We start from the raw sequence: 25,383 nt of genomic DNA on the forward strand, positions 1-25,383 counted from the left end.
TGAATTTCAGCTAAAAAAAGTCCTTCTAAAAAAAACTAAAAAGGTTAACTGGTTACAAAAAAAGCAAACATCAATTGAGGCAGTGAGAAGCAAAGGGATGTAAGTGAACATTTTCAAGTTTTGAGTAAAACGCATTTAAAAACAACCTCCTAGGTAGACTTTCATTGAAATTTTTTTTATAAATCATTCCTTCAATTAAAAAAATTATAATGATAGATTAATTTTTCAGATTTTTAATGTTTCATTTTGCCTTTTATGTTTTAAAAAGAAAATCAACATCTTTTTATACCACCTAAATTTTTTTGCAAAATGCGCAATTACTAGGGAATTTACCCTGCCTTCGGATAAATATCCAAAAAATATTTACCTTCCCACCCTACATCACTAATTGCGTGTATTAAAAATTGTTTGAATAAATTTTCATCATGAAGTATTGGGGAGCAAATACAAATGAGCAAGGCAACAGAAAACAATATTTTGACTTTTTTTTTGCTTATTAATGTGAAAATTGTTTCTATACTTGCCACGTTATCACTTAAACAGCAATAAAATAAATAACATCATAGTCTTAATAACTTCTCAGTTTATTCTTCCAAACATCCCTCATGCTTCCTTTTTTTCTCTTTTCATTTTCGATATGACTAACCCAGATTGTGATTTTGAAATCCTAAAGTTCATCATTAAATTGCTTATACTTCTACAATTATAACATTGAAAAGAAAGATTCTTTGGTTCACGATATGTTTCTTTTATAACTTCATCAAGTCTTTCAATAAAAAATATTATAAACTATATAATACATATGTATGTATCTGTTTTACCAATTATTTCATATTTAGTTTTTTTTTAATTTCCCATTCACTTTTTGCATTTTTTTTATAAAATAACCAGTTTTTGGGTATTTACCCAGGCTTTAGGTAAATACCCTGGTAAATACTCAAAAAATATTTACCTACCCGCTGGGTATTTACCCGATCCACATCACTAGATAGGGGCCAAATATTTTCAAAAGTAACTCAACCCTCTGCATTATAGTTGATCTGCAAGCAACATACTACTATATAAAACTGATTTAAATATTGTTAAGGGACTGGAAAATGTTTTTGTTAAATCAAGGATATCGTGAAATTGAGGTGCATAGACACTCAATGCAGTCAAATCTGGACCAGTGAAATGTATCATTAAATTGAGGAAATCATTAAATCGGGTTTCAATAAACCGAAGATATACTGTATTTGGTTGCCTGCTATATTCAGAGAATTGACTTAGTAACATAATCAACAGCCCATGACCTACTCTCAGCTAACCATTTAGGGCCAAAGTAAACAGCCAGATGCTGTTATTTGTTTTGCAAATGGAAATGCAAAAAGTGCAAGTATTTAGGAAATTTTCAAAAAATAATAAAATATTGTTTGCATTTTTTTTTTTTTTTTTTTTTTTTGTGCATGTTCTTGAAAAATTAAAGAGGTAGATGTCGATCCGTATTATGTAACATATTTTTAAAATCACTTTTTACATTATAAATTGTTTTTTTTTCTTTCGGCATTTAATGTTTGTTTTGTCTTTCTGTTTCAGTTTTCTCAAGGTAGGATAGACAACACATTCGGAATAAAATTTGTTACAGCTAATGGGGGAAATTATGTAAAGTGATTATTATGGGTCAACTGCTGATATTTCTGCTTCATTTTGGAATATTTCAAATTAGTAGAACTTAGAGAAGTTATGATCAAAGGCTGCACTGATCTGGAGGAAAAGTACAATTGCTTAATATTTACTTGTTTTAGTTGCCCTAATTTTATGACACATTCATTATACTGAATTCTTGTACTTTCCTAGGAAAGTAAGGGGAGGGGGGAGCAGATAACAGAACTGAACTATGAAAACATTTTTTCTTACAATGCAACATTAAAATAGTTTTTACAAAACACTCACCTCTGGGGTTATAATAAACTTGTGAGAAGTATCCGCCATTATTATGGTATAGTTAAATTTAGATGCAATTTTCAAATATTCATCCATTTCTACTTTTTTCACATGAGAATTACATACTATGATGGGATGCACATTTTTTTTACAGGCTTTAAGAACACTGCAAAATAACAGAAATTTTACTAATGAAAACTACATTTAAAAGAATGACTTTAACAATTTTGTATATTACTAGCAGTACTCCCATGGCAATGCCCATGCTAAGAAGTCGGAGGAAATCCGTTGAACAAAAAACTCCACGCCCCCTCCTTTTGATGTGAATGATCATTTTTCTTCAAATAAAATGCATACACACCTTTTCAAAAGACCTATTAAAGTCTCTTTGAAATTTAAATCAATTCGCCAAAACACATAAAAATATTAACAGTAGCTTTAAAACTCAAAATAATCCTTCAACTACATAGTTCATCGCATAACGTGCCAAGCAACCACGCTACCGTAACCCTGCTCTTTAGGGAGTGAAGCAGTTTTTTCCCCCTGCAATTTAAACTGTTTCTCCAAATAAGCTGTGCTATAATTAAAACGTTACAAAGAATAATCACTATTGAGTAATACGACAAATCAAATTGAAAATAAATGTTGAAGAAATAAGGAAAACAAATCAAATTGAAAACAAATGTTGACGAAATAAGGAAAACAAATCCAATAGAAAAATCTTACAAAAACAAATTATGTACCTGAACATCGAAAAAAAAAAACGCATTCAAAAATCTGTTCAATGATCACAACAGCATAGCATGGGCATGGTTCCTCACAGCTATCGACACTGTCGGCCATTGCCCTCTCGAAGAGTTAACTTACCCCACCATCTACAGTAAAACCTGTCTACAACGATACTGTTGGGACTTAAAAAAATATTGTTATAGACAGGTTATCATTATAGACAGTTTGATTATTCATTCTGACATTTTGCTGGGACCAAGGAAAATATCACTATAGACAGGTTTATCGTTATAGACAGTATTGTTATACACAGGTTTCACTGTATTAGGAATTTAATAAAACTAAACTTACCCTGCCATCTATTAGAAATTCATAGAACTAAACAATTAATTAAACATTTAACTTACAATAGCAAATATTTTGGTCAATCTGGTTTAACAAAATAGTCTATAGCCTTCCTCAATAAATGGATTATTCAACACAAAAAGAATTTTTCAATTTGTACCAGTAGAGATTAGCACGTTCAAACAGACAAACTCTTCATCTTTATAATATTAGTATAGAAATAAATTTTTCCGTTTTCATAACATTTTTATTGCTGCTGCACTCCTATTAATCATAGCGTAATGTTATATAGCCTATAGCCTTCCTCAATGTGTGTGAATCGACTATTTAACAAAAAAAGATTTTTTTAATTCTAACTAGTAGTTCCTGATATGAGCGCGTTCAAACAAACAAACAGTTCAGCTTTTTTAATTCAATAAGTTATAAGAAAAATAATACACCAATACGTATAAATATATATATTTTATAATCATTTTTAGCATCGTTTAGGATTTTTTCTGAAAAATACTCTCAGTTATGCCTCATGGCTGACTCAAACCCACGCCCACTGGATCACGAAGCCCATGCATTCAGGTTGAGCCACTGTGGCTATGCATATTCTACGTTCCAAGCATTTTATATTATGATATAAATTTTACCATTTTCATAATCTATTTTTATTGCTGCTCCACTCCTATTAGTCATAGCGTAATTTTATATAGCCTATAGCCTTCCTCAATGAATGGACTATTCAACACAAAAAGAATTTGCCATTTCGAACCAGTAGTTCCTGAGATTAGCGGGTTCAAACAAACTCTACTGCTTTATATTATTAGTATAGATATAGGAATTTGAATGCACTATTTTTGCTTCATTTGTCAGCAAGTAAAAACAGATGAATCTTTCAGTACGAGCAATGTCTGACCTGGCCCTTCTCTGTCTATGGCCTTAAGGCCGTAGTGACCTGATTGGCAAGGTCTGAGACTCAGGGCCGAAGACAGCTGGTCAAAGATCCTCCGTGTTCAATAGTGGTGACTGGGACAAGTTAAATATGTTCCTCCAAGTGAATCAATATTTCTGTGGGTGCTGGACCAGAGATGGCTCAGATTTTGATCTAGATCAAAAAATAGAGCTGCCTTCAGAGTCAACCCGATAAACCACACACTGTAGGACTAGATACTCTGGAGTGTGATATGATATTAATACGGCTTTGTATTTAAGCTTTTTCATACATGTTTAATTCCTTAATAAATATAGTTCTTCATTTTTGAGGGGATTCACATGCTCAGTTTCACAAATGGAGGAGCCTTCACTGCATTTTGGATAACCGATTCCATTTTACACAGTACTTAACACATAACAACTAATCTGAACCTTAACTTTTCAGTATTAGAAAAAGGGACTTACTTCTTGTGGCAATATAAATGAGACTCTCTTTTGCTATCTTTAGACCTCATTTGAGATGTAAACGTTGCATTAAAATAGTTGTCGGCACTCAAAATATCAGATCCTGGATATGCATTGGCAATTAATTTGCTGAGTGATCTCTTGCCTGTTCCAGGCATTCCTCTAATAATGAACATGATTCTTCCATGACTTTTGATATAATTTATCGTGTTTTCGTCAACAATATATGGAAAAGTAAATATATCTTCTGCATCAGCATCAGATCCAGGAACATATTTCTTTACATCAAATCGTTTTGAACAAGCCATGACCTATGTAAAAATCTTTGAATTAATCAGAAATAGTACCAAAAAGTAAATTTTAAAACATTAGTGAGTCAAACCTTGTTATGAGGGTACCCAAATAAACTGTATAAAACTGGCCTTATAAGAGGGGAACGCTATATAAGGCTTTATGTTGGTTATGGTATCAGACAAAATGTTTGATAAACACTCATTTAAAATCGCAAATACATCATGTTTATTTAGGCAGGGATGACCACCTAGGGGGGGGGGGATCATGGCGCAGATTGCGACATTGAATTTTTTAGGGGAGTTGTTATGAGGGGTATTTTTCTCATTGGGGTTCTTTGTGATATGGAGGGGGGTGCACCCTTGCCCTTAGGGGGGTGGGCATCCTTGCTTTAAGTATTAACTAGAGACGTACCGAGTAGCACTTTGGCCAAGTAGCCGAGTACCGAGTACTCGGCTTTTTACTACTCGGCCGAGTACCGAGTTACCGAGTAACTCGGCCTTTCACTACTCGGCCGAGTTTCCCAGTACCAATTATGTTGAAAGAAGGACCACCGACACACACCGATGAATTTTGAACTTATTGAAATAGTAGTATAGACCTCCTTGTCCATATAATAGTTTTTAAACTAAATTCCTGCTGAAATTTAACTACAAAATTTTGCAAAAATAATATTTTTTAAATTAAAAATGAGTAAATAAAAGGTATGACTTATCAAGTTGGAATTAAAACAAATTATACAAATTTATTCATTATAGGTCTAGTAAAGTCAGAACAAACAACGTAAGTAGAAGCACAAATTTCTGACTTTACTATTCAGCACAAAAGTATTTATTTATCTTATTATAGGTCTAGTTCGCTAAACATTAATAATTTTTAAAAGCAAAAAAACAAATGTGCAGGAACACTGCAGACACGTTTTTCTGTGTTACAAGGATCGTCTTTTCAGTGCATAACATGTGAACTAAAGAATGTAAAGGCATACGACAAAAAATTCGACTTTTGCCGGATGCCTTTAAATCAACAAGGTCACATTTTGTGCATTGAAAAAGAAATTCCTCGTAACGCCAAAACACATGTCTGCAATGATCCTGCACTATGCTTCTAATGTTGTTTTATTTCCTTTTATTTTTAAAGCTAAGGTATTTTTATATATCTCATAACTAATTTTAGTTTGTAGCAAAAATTCCATATTTGCACAATTTTTAACAAAAAAGTTTTATTAACTTTCGAGACATTCGAACCAAGATTTATTCCATTGAAGTATTTCAAACTTCATTATTCTCAAAATTTAAATTTGAATTGTAAATGGTTGCAAAAAATTATATATGCTTGAGCTTTTTTGTAAATTTTAATATATTCAATTTTTTGCAACTACTCGGTATTGGCCGAGTATCTGATCAAAATTTGGCCGAGTACCGAGTACTCGGCATATTGGCCGAGTACCGAGAAGTTACCGAGTACTCGGTACGTCTCTAGTATTAACAAAGAAAAAATATATCATTTTTACCAAAATTAATGAATTATTAGCTTATTTCTTTAGTAGATAAACTTACTACAATTATTAACAAAAAATATATTTAAAAAATAGTTACCCAATACACAAAGTAGTAATTACCATACATACTCTGGCACTTACATTTTTTTCTTTTTCGAAATTTAAGAGAAATGAGAGGGTAACTGTTCTGTAATTATTCTCATGCAAAGGGTATGCTTCAGCTGACAGTGTTCAGTAAAAGTTAAATCACGCATGCAATTAGGGGATCAAGAACACAGAATAAAAAAAGTTTTTGATCTATCTTCATGGTAAATATCTGGAAATTTCAGAAATTAGTCAACTGATATGTACATTTATCCTATAGAGTTTTCTTAAAATATCACGAAAATTCACGAGATATACGCATTTCTTCCATAAATATCAATTTCATTTACATGTTTTTTGAGGTAATAACACGCAGGTTTTTCTGCCAAACCTTACCAAACTTTTAGAAAATTGGAAATAATAATATAATAGGAATTTAAAATCTTTATAATTCATATCTAGACGGTTTAAAGTAAACAAAATAGCATCTTTTTGCATTGAAAAGGGCTTTTATTCTAACTCCAAATACGTGACTCATTCTTTGCAAATTCTTACTTTCTCAAGAATAGTGTTGACAATGTTCTTTTAGGAGAAAGTTATGCATTCCTTTTTCAGGAAAGACCCTGTTTCTTGAAGTAAACTAAGAAATACATTTACCTGGTAATTACACCTTATCTTTGCTTAAAATTATCTCATCACGAACAAAACTTACAACGAACCAGTTTTCATTTTCAAAACCGAAACTGCTATTAATTCACTGTTGCCAAATATAAAAGTAACATTTTCAGTAATTAATAATGGTGGTCAATCGGCTACTCTTTGCGAACATGCACAATGAATGGAGTAAAACGTGGTTTGCAAGATCACGTGGTATGGTTTTACCAATCTGATCGTGTATAAAAGTATATTTGTTATCTTAAAACCAAAAATCTTCATCAATGTACTTTTAAGTGGGCACTTTTTGAATACAGTTCGTTCATCGGGTTGCGTTCGATGAGCGACCGGTAGCTCACCGGTTAAAAGATCTAGTTGTCGCGTGATCTTTCGACTGGTTGCGACCAGTTGAGCTTGTCGAACGTAAGCTGGGCTTCGATGTTTCGCTGAGTAAAATGGATATAAGTTTTGGCAACGAGACACAGTTTAAGTTTGAGTTTGAGTTTCGGTTTGTTCGGAAGTGTTGAAATTCCTAAATGATAAGTCATTCACTTTAAAAGAATTAGTTTACAAGCTTAAATTATTTTGATCGATATTTCTTGCTGATCCGAGTTGTTGGTAAAACGTCTCACATGCTTCGGGAAGTATATGTTTGAATGTAAAGCTATAGAAAATTTTCCTTCTATGAACTAAGGTAAATTTTTCGTCTGTAGATCATGAACATTTAAAATTTTTGTGGATGATTTTATAACGGTTTCAAATCACAGTCGGTTCTATCGGAGCAGAGTAAAATCTTTGTATAGTGTAACCTAACTTTTTCCTTTGAATGCTGTACTTTTTAAAGTGTTGCACTAACATGCTAAATTTACTTTAGACGAGTTGGTTGACACTTTCAGCTTCAATGAGATAACGTCTGCTTCCAGCGCGATTATTATCTATTCCAGACTGATGAGTCCATAACAATGACGAAACTGCAGTCTCTTTATGGCATAACAGGCTGGTTTCAAAGCCCTTCATTTTTTATACCGTTTTACATTTTGTGAAAAATAGAAGAAAGTGCACAAATATCTTTTTTCTTATTAGTTTAATTCAATGAAATCCTTCTCGGGGGGGGGGGGGATTTCTCAAAAATGGAAATTGTATACCAAACATATTCTGTTTTATTCCTACAACTTTCTACTGCTATAGTGATGCGACTAAACAAAATTCATCAAAAGAATGGAAAAAAAAATGTCCAGTATGTAGCATCCATTTGAATTTTGACATCTTGAATCAAATTTTTTTTTCCCAATCACAAATTGCAACAGAACTCATTCTCATTGGGTTTCTTGCTGGTATGAATGAAATGAAATGCAAATGGGGAAGACATTTGCACCTGTCATTTTATGACTGGGGATTTTCTAGATTGATTAGGATTTGGTAATTAAGATATAGTTATTGTGTTCAATTTTCACCTGTATACAGTCGACTTCCGCTACGGTGCAATCTGACTTACGCGAAATAGCTATAGTGCGAGTTTTTCATGAGCAACGAATTTTAGAGCTAAAGTGAATTTCTCGCTCGCAACACAAAAATATTTGGAAAAGTATCATGATGCTAAGTGTTGACTTCGTTACTGACTACTAAATATTGCATCTGTGAATGTACTTTCATCTTTTTAGCATCACTGACTACGCAAGTTCTCACACACCGCACTAGTCTAAATATCGCTTTGTTAGTGTGTATAACCACTCCTCATTTTTCATTTATTTATTCTAAGTATTAAAGGGGATGAAATATTGTGGCACCTAGGCATGCTGTTTCATTAAAAGTTTGTGACAGTTTAAGAAAAGGTAAAGATTCTTGATACGCTTGAGCAACTAGAAAGTGGGTCGAAGGAAGCATGACAATTAGGTATGATTGAATCTTTCATACGTACAAGTCATGTGCGCACAATCCTCCCACAATGCAAAATTTCGACTTATGCGACGAGTCTTGGAACGCATCCCTCGCGTAAGTCGGGATCTGACTGTACAAATCATAAGACATATACACAGACGGGGGATGGCAATCTGTATAAGACCAGAACTTAGTTTCAATAAGAAGCTCGCAGAGTAGTGTCTAAGCAAAATGCAAACAGTATGAAATTGGAATCTGCTCTTATGATGTGGATTATACAGACCCTGAAAGAAGGGTATCACCATATATGAAACGTTATAAAAGTAAATGCGAAGCTACGGTAATAAAAAAAATATATATTAAAATAACGATCAAACTGTGCAGCATAAATCATTATCTTCAATTTTTAAGCTATAAATGTAACTATATAATTGCATCTAATGTACAATACTATTACAGTGCATTGCTTTCTTATTGCTATACTGTAGTACAGTGCGCACTGTACGCACTGTAATGTTTTATTTTATGTCTTACTCTTCCATTATTCATTGATTTAGCACATTGTAACAGTATTTTATGTTGATTTATGCAGTATTTTCTAAAAATACTGCAAAAATTCAGCTCTTTATGTAAGAAACGGTAATATATAGTTAAAAAATCGTCTAAAACAGTTTGAAAGATGTTTAAAAATGTCTAAAATAGTTGAGTATGTTAATAAAAAAATCATATACGCACAATCTTCCCACAAGGCAAAATTTTGACTCACGCGAGGAGTCTTAGAACGCATCCCTCGCGTAAGTCGGGATCCGACTGTACTAATCATAAAAAATATACACAGACGGGGAAACGAACAAATCCCAACACCAAGAAAAAATTGTAGAGTTATGAAATTTGGACAATACAAATTGTCTAGTTAATATGTTCAATTGAGTAAATTTTCAGGGTGACAGGTTAATTGAAGCGCAAGAAAATGTATCTCAAATGTCAAATACTTCATTAATATTCAATGTAATTAGCCGCATTCTAAGCAACCCTGATTTGCAAGTTCTGAATGGCGCAATGCGCCACACTTTGGCCTGAAGCATACGAAATTTGAATTGGTGTTATCTTTCAGACCTATAAACACGCCTACCAAATTTCGTTTATCTAACCAGGGGTCGATTCAGAAGTAAATTGGGTCTGCTTTGCTGTGCCTGCAGAAAATTATATATTTTTACAAAAGCGTAAAAGATTTCAAAAGTTCATCGTGCCTTCATTGGAGACCAGAGTGATAGGTATAGTACATTGTTTGCCACTTAAGGTTCAATGTTGTTTGTGCTTTTACTGGTGTTAAAAAAGTCATTTGTTTCATTAAATTTTGAATTAATAATTTTGATTCATAAAAAGTTAACCTTAACTAATCTTATTTATCCTAAATATGCTTCTTTTTTTTTTCTCTAGAAAAATGGCAGAATTTGAACATGGTAAATCTTTTGATAGCAACGTTAATAGGAAAAAGCAAAGTCTGGGTGGCAACATTGGTTCAAAATGGAAAAAGTATCCTTTAGGAAGTGATGTTGACAAGGAGGAAGTTTTTGACTTTCCCTACATTGTTCATGAAGATACTGTTTCCTTTATTCAGGAACATGGGAGAATAATGTTCATCATTCGAGGACCTCCGAGTACTGGGAAAGCTACTCTAAGTGATATGATTTTGAAGAAATACCCAAACTCGTCTTACTGCTGTGCTGATCGCTATTTCAATAGGTCTTTCCCAAATGAACGTACTAGAGAGAGTATTAAAGAATCCCATGAATATTGCCAGAAAAAGTATATATAGATTAAACTTTTGCAGTATTTTTTTATTTCACTTGCTTTATGTGTTTATTTCTAAGTTGACATATGGGCAGTTCTCAAAAGGTGGGAACAAAAAAGTTAACTTTGAGCAATTTCAAAAATTTTCGAATTTGATATCAATTTTTCTTTTATTCTATAGTATGCATACCTAGAACACAAAATATGAACATGAAAAGACAGCAGGTATTTGTAAAAATTGTTAATTAGCAAATTAAATCAGCAATCTGTAGGTAACAGATTTTGGACATTGTTGTCATGTAGGTAACGGATTTTGGACATCATCATAATGTAAGTTTCACCATTTTTGACAACTGTTAATCTGATTTTTAACTTTTCCAATGAAAATTTTATTTACTACTTTTTGAATTTTGCAATTTAATGATAAAGAGGATATTAATGAAGTACTTGAATGGCTATACATACTGCTCTTTACATATAATAAAGTTTTGGAATGATTTTGAAGAAGTTGATGAAAGGTAGAAAAAAGCTTCATGGAAATAATTATACAAACTTGTAGTTTGATTTATTGGGACAAATAAGGAATAAAAATAGAAACAAATAAATACGACATATATATTTTTAAAGGAAAAATAAACAAAATATTCTTTAAGAAAGAATGTAAAAAATGACATCAGTTTTAATAACGAATATTTTTTCTAATGTCATAAGAATTAAAACGATGTCTAAAAAAATTATTGAAAAAAGAAATTCGTATTTTTATTTCGAGATCGTTAAATTATGTTTAAAAGAAAGAGAAAAAAAAAATTCTAAAATAATAAAAGCGGCGGGAAAAAAAATTGCTAGCGCAGGTGATAACGTCGCCAAAACTGGTGCAGCTGACGATTAACTACATTTGTTAAACTGGAATCCCCCTCTGGTAACCTTGAGCGTATCGTATACTGTGTTGTCGCCAATGTCGCCAGCGGAAGTTTGCTTGGCGATGTTAGCGCAAAATGGCTTTCGTTCGATCATAGAAAGCCATGTTACTACTGTAATTTATGCATTGTTCAATGTGTAACGTATTAATTATGCAAAATACCAATGGATTAAAGAAGATAACATTATAATAACCTTTTATATTGAGGTTAGAAGACAGTGGATCATCAAAAATTATGAATAAACGGACAGAATTATCGGCATCAAGATCGTTACGCCATTTGGACATCTCACATGTATGTTTAAGAAAAATCATTTTTCTTCTAAGATACTGCATAAAAGCTTATGAAAACACTTTTAAACAATTAAAAATTGATTCTGAGGATCGATAAATACCTTTAAAACGAAAACATCATATACTTAGTTCTCAAATAATAGCATTTTAAAGATCGCAACTTTTGGACATACATCAAATTTCAAAGTTACGTTTTTTTAAAATCGTTTACAAAGTAAATAATCTATCTTTATTTTTGTTATATGTGTAAAATATTAACAAAAAGTTATTCAGTGTAAGATTCATACCTTTAATTTTTTTTTTGAAACGTATGGAAATAATTTAAAAAAAATTTTTTTTAATGGTACATTTGCTCAGTTAACGTTTTGGTATGTCCAAAATTGTGCCTTTTAGCAAAGAAAATATTTTTTTAAGGGCATTTGAAGAGCTTTTTTTCCATAATTTATGTCAATTCTTGTCTCTATACAGCATTATAATTTACCTCAAAAATTTTAGAGTTAATTAAAATGAAAGTTATTTGGTGTTGAAGCTTCAAAGTTGAAGTCTGTGTTTGTTCCCACCTTTTGAGAACTGCCCATATTTATGTAACTGGTAAAAAGAAAATGGCATCCTTGTGTAATTTATGTACAGTAGACCCTTGTTATATGCAAGGGTTATGTTCCACCAAAGGCCACGTAAATTAACACCCAATACAGTAGAAGACCGTTATAACGCTGACCTAACGCAATTCTCTATAAACCGCGCAACTTTTCAGAAATAAACAATAGGTTTTGAAGCTTGAAAAATCCCTCTGTTTTGCTTTGCAAACATAAAAATTGTTAGGCAAATTAAATTTTGAAAATTTTTCATTTTTCCATCTTAATTCAAAGCTTTTAAATTTAAAGTTAGTAATCAAAATACCAGACAGCTCTTTAAAATGAAGTTGTTATGCAAACCATGAAGCAAGCAGAAGTGCAGGATAATGCACTTTCTTTTGATTGTGAAACACATTTATTTGTGAATAACTAAGTGTAATATTGGTGCTTTAATATTCATTGCAGATAAAACTCATTCTGAAGTGCTAATATATAGATATATTCTGTATGTTAGTTTCAAGATTTGTGAAATGATCTATATAACGCAAAAACCTGTATAACGCAAAAGCTGTGGCCCCAAGGTGTGTGTTATAATGGTCTTCAACTGTATAGTGTTAAAATAGGGGTTAGGCTCCAGAGCTTAAAAAAATACTCTTCATTCTAGTGAAAGATAATAAATTGAGTGTAATTATTTCAAAATATATGCCCGATGTGTATAAAGAAAACATGAATGAACTCAATGGGTAGTTTTAGTTGAATGTGCCGTTGGAATTAGCAGATGTAATCGTAAATATTTTCAATGCTTCTTATAACTCGGGGACAGTGCCAGAGGACTGGAAGCTGGCTAACATTACACCGCTCTTCAAGAAAGGATCTAAAGGGAGTGCGGGAAATTATAGACCTGTGAGTCTGACTTCGGTGGTTGGCAAAATTTTTGAAATATTGATAAAAATTAAGATAGTAAATTTTCTAGAGACTAATAATCTATTGACTAGTTTTCAGTATGGTTTCAGGAAAGGTAAAAATCTTGTGCAACTAATTTATTACATTTCTATGACAAAGTTACCATGGCTTTGGACAATAAGAAGCCTGTAGATGTTGTTTACATTGATTTTCAAAAAGCTTTCGATAAGGTACCTCATGTTGCTCTACTTAGCAAATTAGCTGATATAGGAATAGGAGAGAAGACTTTCATTTAGGTAAAAAATTGGCTGACCGGAAGGAAACAAAGGGTAGTTGTAAGGGGAAATTATTCTAATTGGAGTGAGGTCTTAAGCGGGGTTCCTCAAGGATTAGTGTTAGGGCCTGTTTTGTTCATTGTCTTTATGAACGATATTCACAAAAATATTTCTGGGAACATGAATTGTTTTGCTGATGATGTCAAAGTTATGGGGACTGTAGAAAATGAAGAACAAGCAAATCAGCTGCAAGAGGATCTAGATCATATTACGGAATGGGCTGATAAATAAGGTATGGCTGTTAATGTTGGGAAATGTCAAGTGCTAGATTTAGGGCATGGAAATAAGTGTACAAGTTATCATTTGCAAGGTTCAGTCATTAGTCAGGCAGACAAAGTTACTGATCTGGGGGTCTTAATAAGTCAGGATTTAAAGTTTTGCCAACAGTGCAGCATTGCTAGTAACAGAGCCAATAAGATGCTTGGGTTTATCAATAGATCTATTTCAAACAAATCTAAAGAAGTTCTTTTGCCCTTATATAGAAGTTCGGTAAGACCTCATTTTTAGTATGCTGTTCAGTTTTGGTCTCCTTATCTTAAGAAAGATATTAATGTATTGGAAAGGGTTCAAAGGCGGGCTACAAGGCTAATAAATGGACTTTCCCACTTAGATTATGATTCCAGGCTAAAAATGTAGTCTTTAGCAAAGAAGAGACCGAGGGGACATGATTCAGTTGTTTAAATTTATTAAAATGAAAGATGTTACGGGGCTGAAGTTTAGCACTGAAAACAGGACAAGGGGTCATTGTTTTAAGCTATTTAAATCTCAGGCTAACATGGATATTAGGAAAAATTATTATTTTAGCAGGGTAGTGGAACCTTGGAACAGCTTACCGGAAAAGGTGGTAATGAGCAAAGGAGTTGATAGTTTTAAGAGGGCCATTGATATTCACTGGGGATTGTAAATTGACCAGGACCAGTCTAGCTGGGCCCAGAGCCTGTTGCTGGTCGTCACTTTTGTATTTGTATAAAAATAGTTGGTTATGATAGTTTGTTGGGGACTATAACTGTTTTTCACTGTAGTTCTATGATGAAGCATTAATGAGAACGCATCAATGATTTCTCACGTCACTTCCATAACAAAATCTTCTTCCTACGTAGTGTGTCATCAATGTTGATATCCTCATTGGTAGGGCCATCCTAAGAGCCCCCCCCCCTCTACTCACACATATGGAAATCCAGTTAAGAATACTTCAGTACACATAGAGATGAGCATTTGCCTGCTTTTAAAGCCGCCAAACTCCCGCTCTAACTATAGTGGGTGTTTAATGGAAAAGTATTGAATATTTTCATATTGTAATTATTAATAATAAAATTCTAATTATTACATAACTGAACATTTTTATCTTTGTGTATCAAAAAAGACAGGAATTAAATCTATTAAATCTGTCTTAGCATTTAAGAAAGATGCAATACTAAATTGTAATGCAGCAGAAGCTCAGTTTACGTCCCCTCTCACATATCTTGGCGTCCGGAGTGATGCCCCCCCCCCGTCTTCTGACGGCCTGCATGTTTGTTTCATCCTCCGTCACTTTTAAAAGCTCTTCTAAAAATCTGGAACCAAGCACAAAAAAAAAAAGTCTTCAGTGACCTCAATTCAGTTATAAGCATGCCAAATGATGTTCATTACATACTGGCAGCATTCTCAGAACATTTTGTTTCCAAGGGAAGGGAAACCTTTTTCTGCTACTTCGATATAAAATCAAAACTCACCCTCATAAAACAAAAAGAAGGCCTCAAATCCACATGAAATGAGGGTCTACCGTTCTTCACTGTTGAGTTTGATGACAATCAATATTGAATGAAAAATAATGGGGTTTATAAACCACAAATGGTGTGACGATGGGTGCAAGTTTGGTGATGTGTTCAAGACGGAAAATATTTTGATTCCCCCCCCCCTCCCTACACGCATGTGTGCTCAACAAAAATTCTACACATATAGATGTTGTTGATTCTGGAATTAGTGCTTCATTTGAATTTTAAGCTTTTGACTCTTGTATCAGTATAAACTTAGTTTTAAATGTGATATTTAAGCGAGGGGCGGGGGTCTTTTTTTTATGTTTGTGTGTATGTCTCTTCGCATTTTCATATTGTAGCTCCTAAAACCTAAATGTAGCCAACCGCCATAATAGAGAAAGGGGTCGTGGGGGCTGTGAGAATAGCAAGCAACTCCAGCCTGCAATGCAGTAAGTTGTAAGTAACAGAGCTACCTAAAAAAGGTAAAACGGCAAGAGTCTAAAAGCCACACTTCCAAAAGCATGCAACAAACAAAACAAGCCCTTAAAACCCGAGAGAATGTCAATGTAAATTCCTGGTTATGAAATGGTAAAGCATATATTTCCAAACACCCAATTTTCCTTCCTCTTCTTTTTTTTTTTAATGTAAAAACTGACAGAAAGTCGTCGAATTTCTTTCCGTCCCGTCTTCCGTCTCCTAAATTTCGTCAGGACGGAAATACGTCCTGAGACGGAAGGTCCTGCACCCATAGGTATGACTAAAAAGATTTGTGCTTTATTAAAGTGGATGATTGATTTTATTCATAATATTACTATAATTTGTAACCAGCATTTTATTTTCAGTAATTTTACAGTTAAGGATCTATTTATGTAAGACTTTTAACCACATTGCTTTTACAATTTACTAGCTTATTACTCGGGTGTTGCTTGGGTGCTTATTAACGCAACATATATCTTTAGGATAATAAAATAGATGAATTCTATCTATATGGGCCTACCACCTTGTAAGTATAAACCCTCAAAAGAACGTAAGTAGCACAAAAAATAAAACAAAAATACCCGTTGTAACCTGGGTCAGTTATAATTATGAGAAACAATCACTATTTCATTTGTTTTCTTTTTTAAATGACAGAACACAAAGCATACCATTTTGACGTGATTAAAAATCAAGCAATATCCTTCAACATGAAAAAACTAAAATAGCAGTAAGTATTAATAAAATAGTGTTCATTTAGAAACGAAAGCATGAAATTTAGGCATCCAAGAGGAGCTTCTTCATAGTTTCCAAAAATTTCATACTGACTTAAATTTTACTTGAGTCCACTTGCACCCCTGCAAGTGACATACCTTGAATGGAAAAGTAACAAAAAGTTTTATATTGAGATTGAACAGTTTGATGACATTCAAAAGTCAGTATAGTAAATGTCAGAACTTTATTTTCACATGTTGATAGGCCAGTTTAATTGAAATAGGGCTCTGCAAAAATATTGATTACTTTCAATAAAATAATTTTTAAAACAATGCAGCACATAGTTTTTTCCAAAAACTTTTAAACAAAAGCTACTGTTTTTCTTAATGACCGTGTACGATAAAGATTTAAGCAGCATTCTAATAATTTTTTATTATACTTGATTCTTCTACAATGATTAGTTTTAGTATTGTTATGAAATATTTTGAACCTTCTATGCAATTTTACCTTCATTTCATATATTAAGAGTTATCTGTTAAAGTTTATTTTAACTATTATGTTCTGCAGATGTTTTAATTATGCTTTTCTTTTTCAATTTAACAGAGCAGAAGCTGCCTGTTTAAACAATCAAAGTCCAATTATAATACAAAATACTCATATAAGAAAGTGGGAAATGCAGTACTATTTAGACTTAGCTGCGGTGCACAATTATACCATTATTATGGCTGTAACGCTGTATAAATTTGATGTAACTTTAGAGGTGAGTAGTTTATTGTTTTTCTTTTTAATTTTCCAATTTCTGTACCTCAGAATCAGACTGACTTAAGACCAAAAATTGTGACTTTCCATTTATTAGTGCATTGTATTTAGAAACTTATTTGGTATTGAACCATGTGAATGTTAATTCTTTTTTTTTTTTTTAATCCTTTTCAATTTTTTACGAGGGTTAAAAGAACGCATCCCATCCTTTGCATGTGTGTGTGCCAGAAAAAAGTTCTTCCTCTCTCCTGTAAAATTACCATAACATTCTTCTGACTCTGAGGTGCAGGTTTGTTCCTTGCAATACTTGTTGATGGTTTGTTGAATTTCATTTCCTTGTGTGCAGTAAGGGAAGTATTCTATACCATCAACTGGAATATCGTAGGCCTTTTTTAAAAGTAACATTGGCTGAACAAATGGAACATCAATCAATACTAACACTAATTATTAAGTCAAGGCAGTGCTGCTTAGACTGGGCCCTTGAAACAAATAAGTGATAATCACTTTCTATGTCTAATATAGTACAGACAATCTTTTTGTTTGTTGGGCCAGCGTTACCTGCAAATGTCAAAGTTACACCAGTTGATGGTACAGCAAGAATTTTTATCCAAATTTCAGTCTAATTTCCAGTTTACTCACCCTGAATGGGGTTCAACAAGTTTTTCGACACATCTGTATGATTGCATGTACTTGCAAAATTGATGGCCTCTGAAGCCCACTATTAACCATCTCCTAATTAACGAAACGAGTTTTTTCGTAATGTCTGTATCTTGCATAACTCAAAAACAGTTTACTGTAGAAGGTTGAAATTTGCTATGTAAGAATTGTTAAGTCTATTAGTGTACCTCTTTTTTTGGTTATAATCAAATTTTCCAAAAGGGCTTTTGACTTATATTTGTTAATTGTTATTTAGTTTGCATTAAAAAATATTTTATTGTTGTTGTAATTTAGTTTGCATTAATAAATCTATAGTAATTTTAATGCAAACTAAAGTAACATCATTAAATGGTGTCCAATTGGAGGTGTATTACCAAGCTTTCTCTTCACAATTTAGTGATATCAAGGGGCAGGACCTAAATGTTTTAGAAAGTGGTACAAGAAAAAATTTATATATGTTTTATTGCTTCTCAAAGTATTTTCCTGTAGCATCGATTAAAGGTAGGAGTTGTCCTAGTTTTCCTAAAATTTTAAACTTGTTCTAAAAACCCTAAAAAAATTTCAGCATTTTATCTGCATTTTTACAGAAAAAGATAAAGTTCCTCTGAAATCAATTCAAACTTTTTTACTAGTCTTGTTTACTTATTGTATCCATCTCGAAATTTCTATTGAAGCACATGCAGCATTTGTATGTTGTAAAAAGCATTTGTCTTTGTGTGAAATTGTATTGTCTTAGTGCAAAATGATATGAAGTTTTGAATTGTTTTTTTCTTACCTCTGTTATAATTTTTCTTATACCTGCAGGCCCTTGAAAAAAATAACACAGATGGGCTCACTTTAGAATATTTTAAAGGACGAATGAGAAAATGGTCAGATGTTATGCCAAACTTTACTGGTTGGTTTTTATGCCCACAAGATTCTTATTACCTTTTATATTCAGTAAGAGAAATCTTTGAAGCTTTGCTAGGAGATGGAAAATTTTGCAGTGTTTTTGATGCCTATAATATAGGTAAAGTATATTTGTAATGTTAAACATAAAATGTATACTTCAAAATATTAAATACATTGTTTGTGAAGGGTTCATAATTTTTATTTCATGCTTATTTGAATATTATAGAACATTAAAATGGTGGAATAACCTTATTAGCAGTCTTGCATAATATAGACGAACGCGCGAACGGCGTTCGCAGAAAATTTTTGTCTCTGCAGAAATTATTTTTTCAAACTGCTAACGTTGATTTAAAAAAATTTTCTTTTTTTTTAAAGGGAATTTTTAAGAAAATCCCAGTTTATTTATGTTAAAGCCTTTCTCCAAAAGCTTTTAAAGCACATGTATAAAACAAAATAATGGTTTTGGCAGTTTTCTTCAGTTGGTGAAAAATAAGCAAACTATATGTTATTGTAAAAAAAATTAAATGATTTAAACCACTTTTTTTTTGTCTCTTTCATATCTGAATATAAATTTAATTTTTTATTTAAGGGTGAGTCAGGCAAAATAATTATTTGCAGAAATTTTTCCAGTTAGGATTTGTGTTCGGAGAAAGCTTTTCATTTTATCTAAGTCTGCTTATTAGGAAATGCTCCCAGTCAACTAAACTGATAAGAAAATTTTCAATTTTAGAAGATTAGGCTTCTTTAATTATTTAACTACTATTTTAGCGATATTATTGGGGAGAGGGGATGAATAAAAAAACCCACATCTTGATTTTTAAAAAAATCAAAATCTTCATTAACATCTCATAAGCAAATATAAAAGCTGTGGTTTTTTTAATTTTTTAAAATGCAGTTTAATGCTAACCTGAAGAAACTTATAGAATGTACCCCCCCCCCCCCTCCACACATATGCACACAAGTGAATGGAAATTTTTGCCACCAGCCTGAAGAAATTGATGAAACTTAAGATTTAAAGGATAAAAGAAAAGGATCAGAGCTCACGTGCAAAAAGCATGGTAACATTATATGTTGCTCTTTACTATAGGTTGCAGCACGCAAATATTTTACATACATGGTTTTTTTTTTTTTTCCCGAAAAGTGTCAGACAACAACACAGCAGGCAACAGAATTTCTTCTCAAAAATCTCAGTTTTCTTGTGTGACAGGGCTTTCCAAGCTGTGGTCAGCAGATGTCTTGGGGTTCCTCTGACCCTTAGCAGGGAGTCTACCACACACTTGGGACGGGGGGGGGGGGTATATTAAATAATGCTTTTGCATTTGGAAACCAGAATTTTCAATTTTGAAGTATGAGTTGTTCATTGACCACTAATTCCTGACGTCTCCAGATAAAATGTAGCAAGATCATGCATAGGTGGTCAAATAGCTTTCTGCTTTGCCAAAAAAACATCCAGTCAGTTGACATATAGAATTTGTCTGTTGATTTACAATATGTCTGTTGTATAATATTAATATACTGTGTGTTTATTGGCATACAATATGTATGTTTTAAAGACATAATTTCAGACTGCACTACCTTCCAGCATACTTATCCCTATATTTGGCTTTGTCTGAAAAATAAAAAAATACCAACTGCACATTAGAAAAGCTAAGCCCATTTGTTACAACTTATATTTTAATAATTTTGTCACCTATTGATTTATTTAATTTATGTACTCCAGATTTTGTAAATTAAGTTGAGCATTATAACTACCTTCCAAGTGTTTTTTTTTTTTTTTTTTTTTTAAATAGAGACGTTTCCTTCTAATTCATAACCATTTATGTTCAGTTAACTACAAGTCTCTATACATTCTGATGGCAGAGGTCCATACTGAATATTGGTCCATGAAAGGGGTCCGCTGACTTAGTTAAGGAAGCTTTGTTCAGGGTGGCGACAGATCAGGGAGATCAGGGAAAAGTCAGGGAACTTTATTAATCAGGGAAAAGTCAGGGAAATATCAGGGAATTTTGAAAAAATAACAAAAAGTCAGGGAAAATTGATTTTATGAAGAAAAAAAATTTTTTTTTTTTGCTTTACAAAATTAAGTACCTTAATTCCCTACGCATTTTCCGCCAATTATCTGTTCAAAAAAAAAAAAAAAAAGTAAAATTAATGAGGTGCGATTATACACTGCCGCATATTTGTGCATCTTTTTCCTCAACGTCAAATCTTACTTATTAACCACAGGATGAACTTCCTAAGATTGTTTCTGTGTCTGTTAGTTTGTTTATTTTACCTAGCTTGAAATTTCCTTTTACGCTTTCAATGCTATGTAAGATAAACAACCATACAGGCAAAGAGGAAGCCTTCATTAATGCCTTAGCTCCTTTGCCTTTATTTCATTGTCTCGAAGTAATTAGCGTACTGTAATCACGATTTCAAGAAGAAATCTTTGGTTTTTGAAATAATACTATAAAAGCTTAAAAGCTATTACTTCTTCGCATTTTTAATTTAATTGCTAAAATGGAACTTTCAATTAAAAAAAAACCTTTGTTGCCGTTATACTTTTTGTTGTCACCGCAGATTATAAAAGTTTTTCATCAGACTTAATTGATTCTTTAATTTTATAACCAAGTTGTATTCTTCTTTTATATATTTTGAAATTAACTGATTGCTTTTTTTTCTTTTCCTTGCATTTCAAAGTTGTTTGTTACAAAAGCAATCTAAGATTTTTTTTTGTTACATACCGAAATCATTTGAAATAGTTAACTTGTGTACTTACGTAAATATCTTTATTTTTTCATTGTTAAAATGCTGTGTTCATTCATTAAACTCTATGTTCTTGATTAGAGAAAATATGGATGAATATATATGAATCCATGAATGGTTGTCAAATGGTTTCATCTGTTTTGCATAAATATGTCAATATTTATGCAAAGTTAGTTATATAAGAATAACTACATTGCTTCTCTTCTTTCACTATTACTTGTTATTCTTGCAACAATTATTATACTGCTTGAAAACTTAGTTCAAAATAATTTCTATTACTTTTTAGTTCTATCATGAATACATATATGTTTTAAGAGTAATTTTAATAATTTCTTAAAATTCTTATGCTAAATGGTGTTTCTGGAAGTAAAGTTTTTTTTTTTTTTTAATTTTCTATAATCTTCCCATTGTAGAAAAAATTAATTTTGTAGGTCCCCCCCCCAAAAAAAATCGACTTGATACGCTTTTTTTAACCATTTTATTAAAAAAGTAGCATCTTTTTAAAATATATCTTTAGTTCAACAACTTTACACAACTTAAAACGTTTAAAATACTGCATTTTATACAAACATACAATGGATTTCAAGTAGAGCAAAGAAAGAAAACCATTATCATTGGTGACGTAAATCAGGGAAATTTAATGAACTTAATCAGGGAAATCAGGGAAAAGTCAGGGAACTTTTTTTCACAGTTCCTGTCGCCACCCTGTTGTTGTATATAAAACTGAATTCTCCTCTTCAATTTTATCATTGTACCTCGCAAAATCTGAGATTTCAGTAATGGAGCTTAGTGTCGGTCCAAATCATTTCAAATTATTGGAACTTCTTAACTAATAAAGCTTAAAATATATTCATTTTGAATTTGGCATGTAATTTAATTTTTAAGTTTCTACAAATTTATTATGACATTTCATTATCACAAGCTTAAGTAATTATTAAGTAATATGAATGTACTTAAGTAATATGAATATAAAATTGTATCTATAACATTTCATATTTTATATAATTGCTAGATGACATTTTTGCTCGATTCAAAGCCAGAAGATTGCTTTTTTGTTTGGCTAAACACTCAAAATACTTTCATGAAATGAAAAAGTATTATCTCTCGGATACAGTAAGTTATATTTATCTTTTTCTTTTAATAATAACGAAATAGTAAAGCATGTTAGAATAGATCAACCATTAAAGATAAATTTAATTGGCTGCTTTAGAATTCACCTGAATATAACAATATTAAGATTAACTGCAATTTTTGAATGTTTTAATCAAGAAATTATATACTTGTTTCATTAAATACTTTTTAGTATGAATCAAGCTATTGGTCCAAGTAGTCTTTAGAATTAAAAAATAATTTTCTGTTTTATTTTAAAGGTTTTTGAATTAAAACTATTTAAAATTATAAACTTATTTATCTATTACCTACCCTTATTAAAACAAGAAAAAACGGTATTGACTTCATATTTAATATAAATGCATTGTGTGCATAAAAAGAGAATAGCTTATATTTACCCTTCATTTTTTTTTTTTTTTTTTTTTTTTTCAATATTGCTGGCTTGTATGTACGAATTTGAAAGCAATTTTGAAAAGTAAAGTGAAAAGAAAAAGCCTTTGAAAATGCCCAAATATATTCTTACTTAAGTTCAGCCTAGAAATTACCTTGTTAAATTTAATAAACAATTTATTTATTCATTTTTTCCTTGTTTTGGCAACAATTAAAAAGTGGAAGTATTTATAATTTATAATTTCTACTAGCAAAAATACCTGGCGTTGCCTGGGTCAGTAATAATTGTGAGAAACAATCGCTACTTTCTTTTGTTTTCTGTTTTAACTGAAAGAACTCAAAACACACCGCTTTGACGTCATTAAAAATTGAGCTTCATCCTTACCCTTAAAAGTAAAACAGCAATAAGTATAAAGAACGAAAGAGTTAGAAATGAAAGCGCAAAGTGAAGCATATAAAAATTTGAAGAATTTCCAAAATATATCTAACAAAAACAAAGATTACTAAAAAAAACTGTGCGCTTTATTTACTTAAATAGTACACACACAAAAAAAAAAAAAAACAAGCTCTCTACTATGTTTACCTAAGTGTGCAAAAAGTGAGTTTCCAAATGTTTAAAATGACTTTGGACTCATGTTTGCTCCGGAGAAGCCTTGATTCAAAATTTACATTATGTTTACTTTTAATGTTGCTGTCGTTAGGCAACGATGTTAGGCAATTGATGTGGAAATTACATGACATTCACAGTTTTCGATCACGCCCTATTTAAACTAAAGATTCTTAGCAATAAATTATAGCCTAAATTGTTCCCCGATAATGTAGCTATCAATGGTGAAAAAAATGGTTAAAATCCCTCAAGTAGTTTTGAAGTTTACCCCGGACATCCGGACAGAGATTAGCCCTTTATGTATAAAGATAAGGATGCAACTCCTAAGAAAGCAATAAATATCATGCTTGCTCCAGAGAGGCCTTGATTCAAAATTTACATTATGATTACTTTTAATATTGCTGTTGTTAGGCAATGAATTTTCGAAACAATGGGTTTAATCTTTAATCATTTGATGTGGAAATTACATGACATTTACTGTTTTCGATCACAACGTTCTTAAACTAAGTTTTTTAGCACTAAATTATAGTCTAAGTTGTTCCCCGATAATGTAGCTATCAATGGTGAAAAAATGGTTAAAATCCGTCCAGTAGTTTTGAAGTTTACCCCGGACATCCGGACAGAGATTAGCCCTTTATGTATAAAGATTATTTTTCATTGTTTCTAGCAACAATTAAAAACCGGAAGCAAAACAGGGATTATGACAGACAAATTAAGCTTAAAAATAGTCATTAAAAATTGCACTACTCTAAGGAACATCTATATATTTTTTGAGATAGTGAACAAATGTAGTGGGGTTTTAGCTGGGGATCAGCTGATAGTTAGGTACATCCTGAAAGTACAACTACACAGACTGTGCAACTAAAGACTGAAATTCAGCACAAGTCTAAAAAATTCTTTGACTCACCATGTACTTGTAAAAACATTTTAAGCATTTTTTCCCCTTTCTTTTACTAGGTGCAAGAAAGTTACGGGAAGATGTTTGAAATTACAGTGAAAGGTTATCTGATATCTTCATCAAGCATTGTTGGAATTACTGAGGTTTCTCAGGAAATGGAACCTTTAATCATGAAGAATAATGATGATGAATTGGACATACCTGTACATGCACTTCGAATTGACAACAATATTTGTGAGTACAGCAAGTCGATTCCATTTGAAAAAAGTTCAGAAGTCTCCAAAACAGCCATTTTAAATGACTGGGATGATGGTGAAGATATCAGTCTTTGCAGTTGCAACTTCATTGACATTGCTCATAATGACGACACGCTTTTTGACTTTCCAAAGCTCCAACAGCAGTTGACTGATGCTGCTCTTTTAATGAAGGATGAGAGAACCCAATCGGTTGAATTAGAAAATGGCGTACTATCGTATCGTTTGCCAAACAATGAATGGCTTGTTAAAGCACCACAGAAAATAACATTTAAGTCCATATTTACTGGGTTGTATACATAACTTAGGCTTAAGGTGTCAAGTGCTTGGTTTAAATTCTTATAAATTTTAATGACTATTTTGATAGCTTGTTAAGCACTGAAGAAAATAATATTGAAAGCTGTTTTTAGAGAACACTGCAAATTCATGAAATATGTTTTGCTTGATCATGTATTTGTTGTAAATTTCGTTAAGTTTTTGACATACTACAAGTTTTATATAATGTTTGAAACTCATTATTATCTAATAAAAGTGTGT

General features: G+C 31.9%; 2 protein-coding genes across 2 annotated transcripts in view; one reads left to right on the forward strand and one right to left on the reverse strand.

The window, feature by feature from the left end:
* LOC129230370 (2',3'-cyclic-nucleotide 3'-phosphodiesterase-like) overlaps positions 1 to 4,691 on the reverse strand; it is a 38,130-nt gene extending 33,439 nt beyond the window's left edge. Inside the window, exons 1-2 of the mRNA XM_054864768.1 lie at positions 4,384 to 4,691; positions 1,933 to 2,089 (exon numbers count right to left, since the gene is read on the reverse strand). Of these exons, the coding sequence (XP_054720743.1) occupies positions 1,933 to 2,089; positions 4,384 to 4,691 (465 nt within the window). The remainder of the gene's footprint in view (positions 1 to 1,932; positions 2,090 to 4,383) is intronic.
* A 5,260-nt stretch (positions 4,692 to 9,951) lies between these two features.
* LOC129230727 (2',3'-cyclic-nucleotide 3'-phosphodiesterase-like) lies at positions 9,952 to 25,383 on the forward strand. The gene is made up of 6 exons (XM_054865146.1): positions 9,952 to 10,062; positions 10,229 to 10,597; positions 17,136 to 17,292; positions 18,753 to 18,957; positions 22,600 to 22,700; positions 24,652 to 25,383. Exons 2-6 carry the CDS (start codon positions 10,233 to 10,235, stop codon positions 25,147 to 25,149), a joined length of 1,326 nt encoding a protein of 441 aa, XP_054721121.1. The 5' UTR covers positions 9,952 to 10,062; positions 10,229 to 10,232; the 3' UTR covers positions 25,150 to 25,383.

This window comes from Uloborus diversus, chromosome 9 (assembly GCF_026930045.1).
Source record: "Uloborus diversus isolate 005 chromosome 9, Udiv.v.3.1, whole genome shotgun sequence".
NCBI lineage: Eukaryota > Metazoa > Arthropoda > Arachnida > Araneae > Uloboridae > Uloborus > Uloborus diversus.

Coding starts and splice junctions, on each gene's coding strand:
- LOC129230727 (XM_054865146.1), top strand. CDS start 10,233: ATGGCAGAATTTGAACATGGTAAATCTTTTGATAGCAACGTTAATAGG. Junction 10,598..17,135: donor CATGAATATTGCCAGAAAAA/GTATATATAGAT, acceptor TCAATTTAACAG/AGCAGAAGCTGCCTGTTTAA. Junction 17,293..18,752: donor AATTTGATGTAACTTTAGAG/GTGAGTAGTTTA, acceptor TTATACCTGCAG/GCCCTTGAAAAAAATAACAC.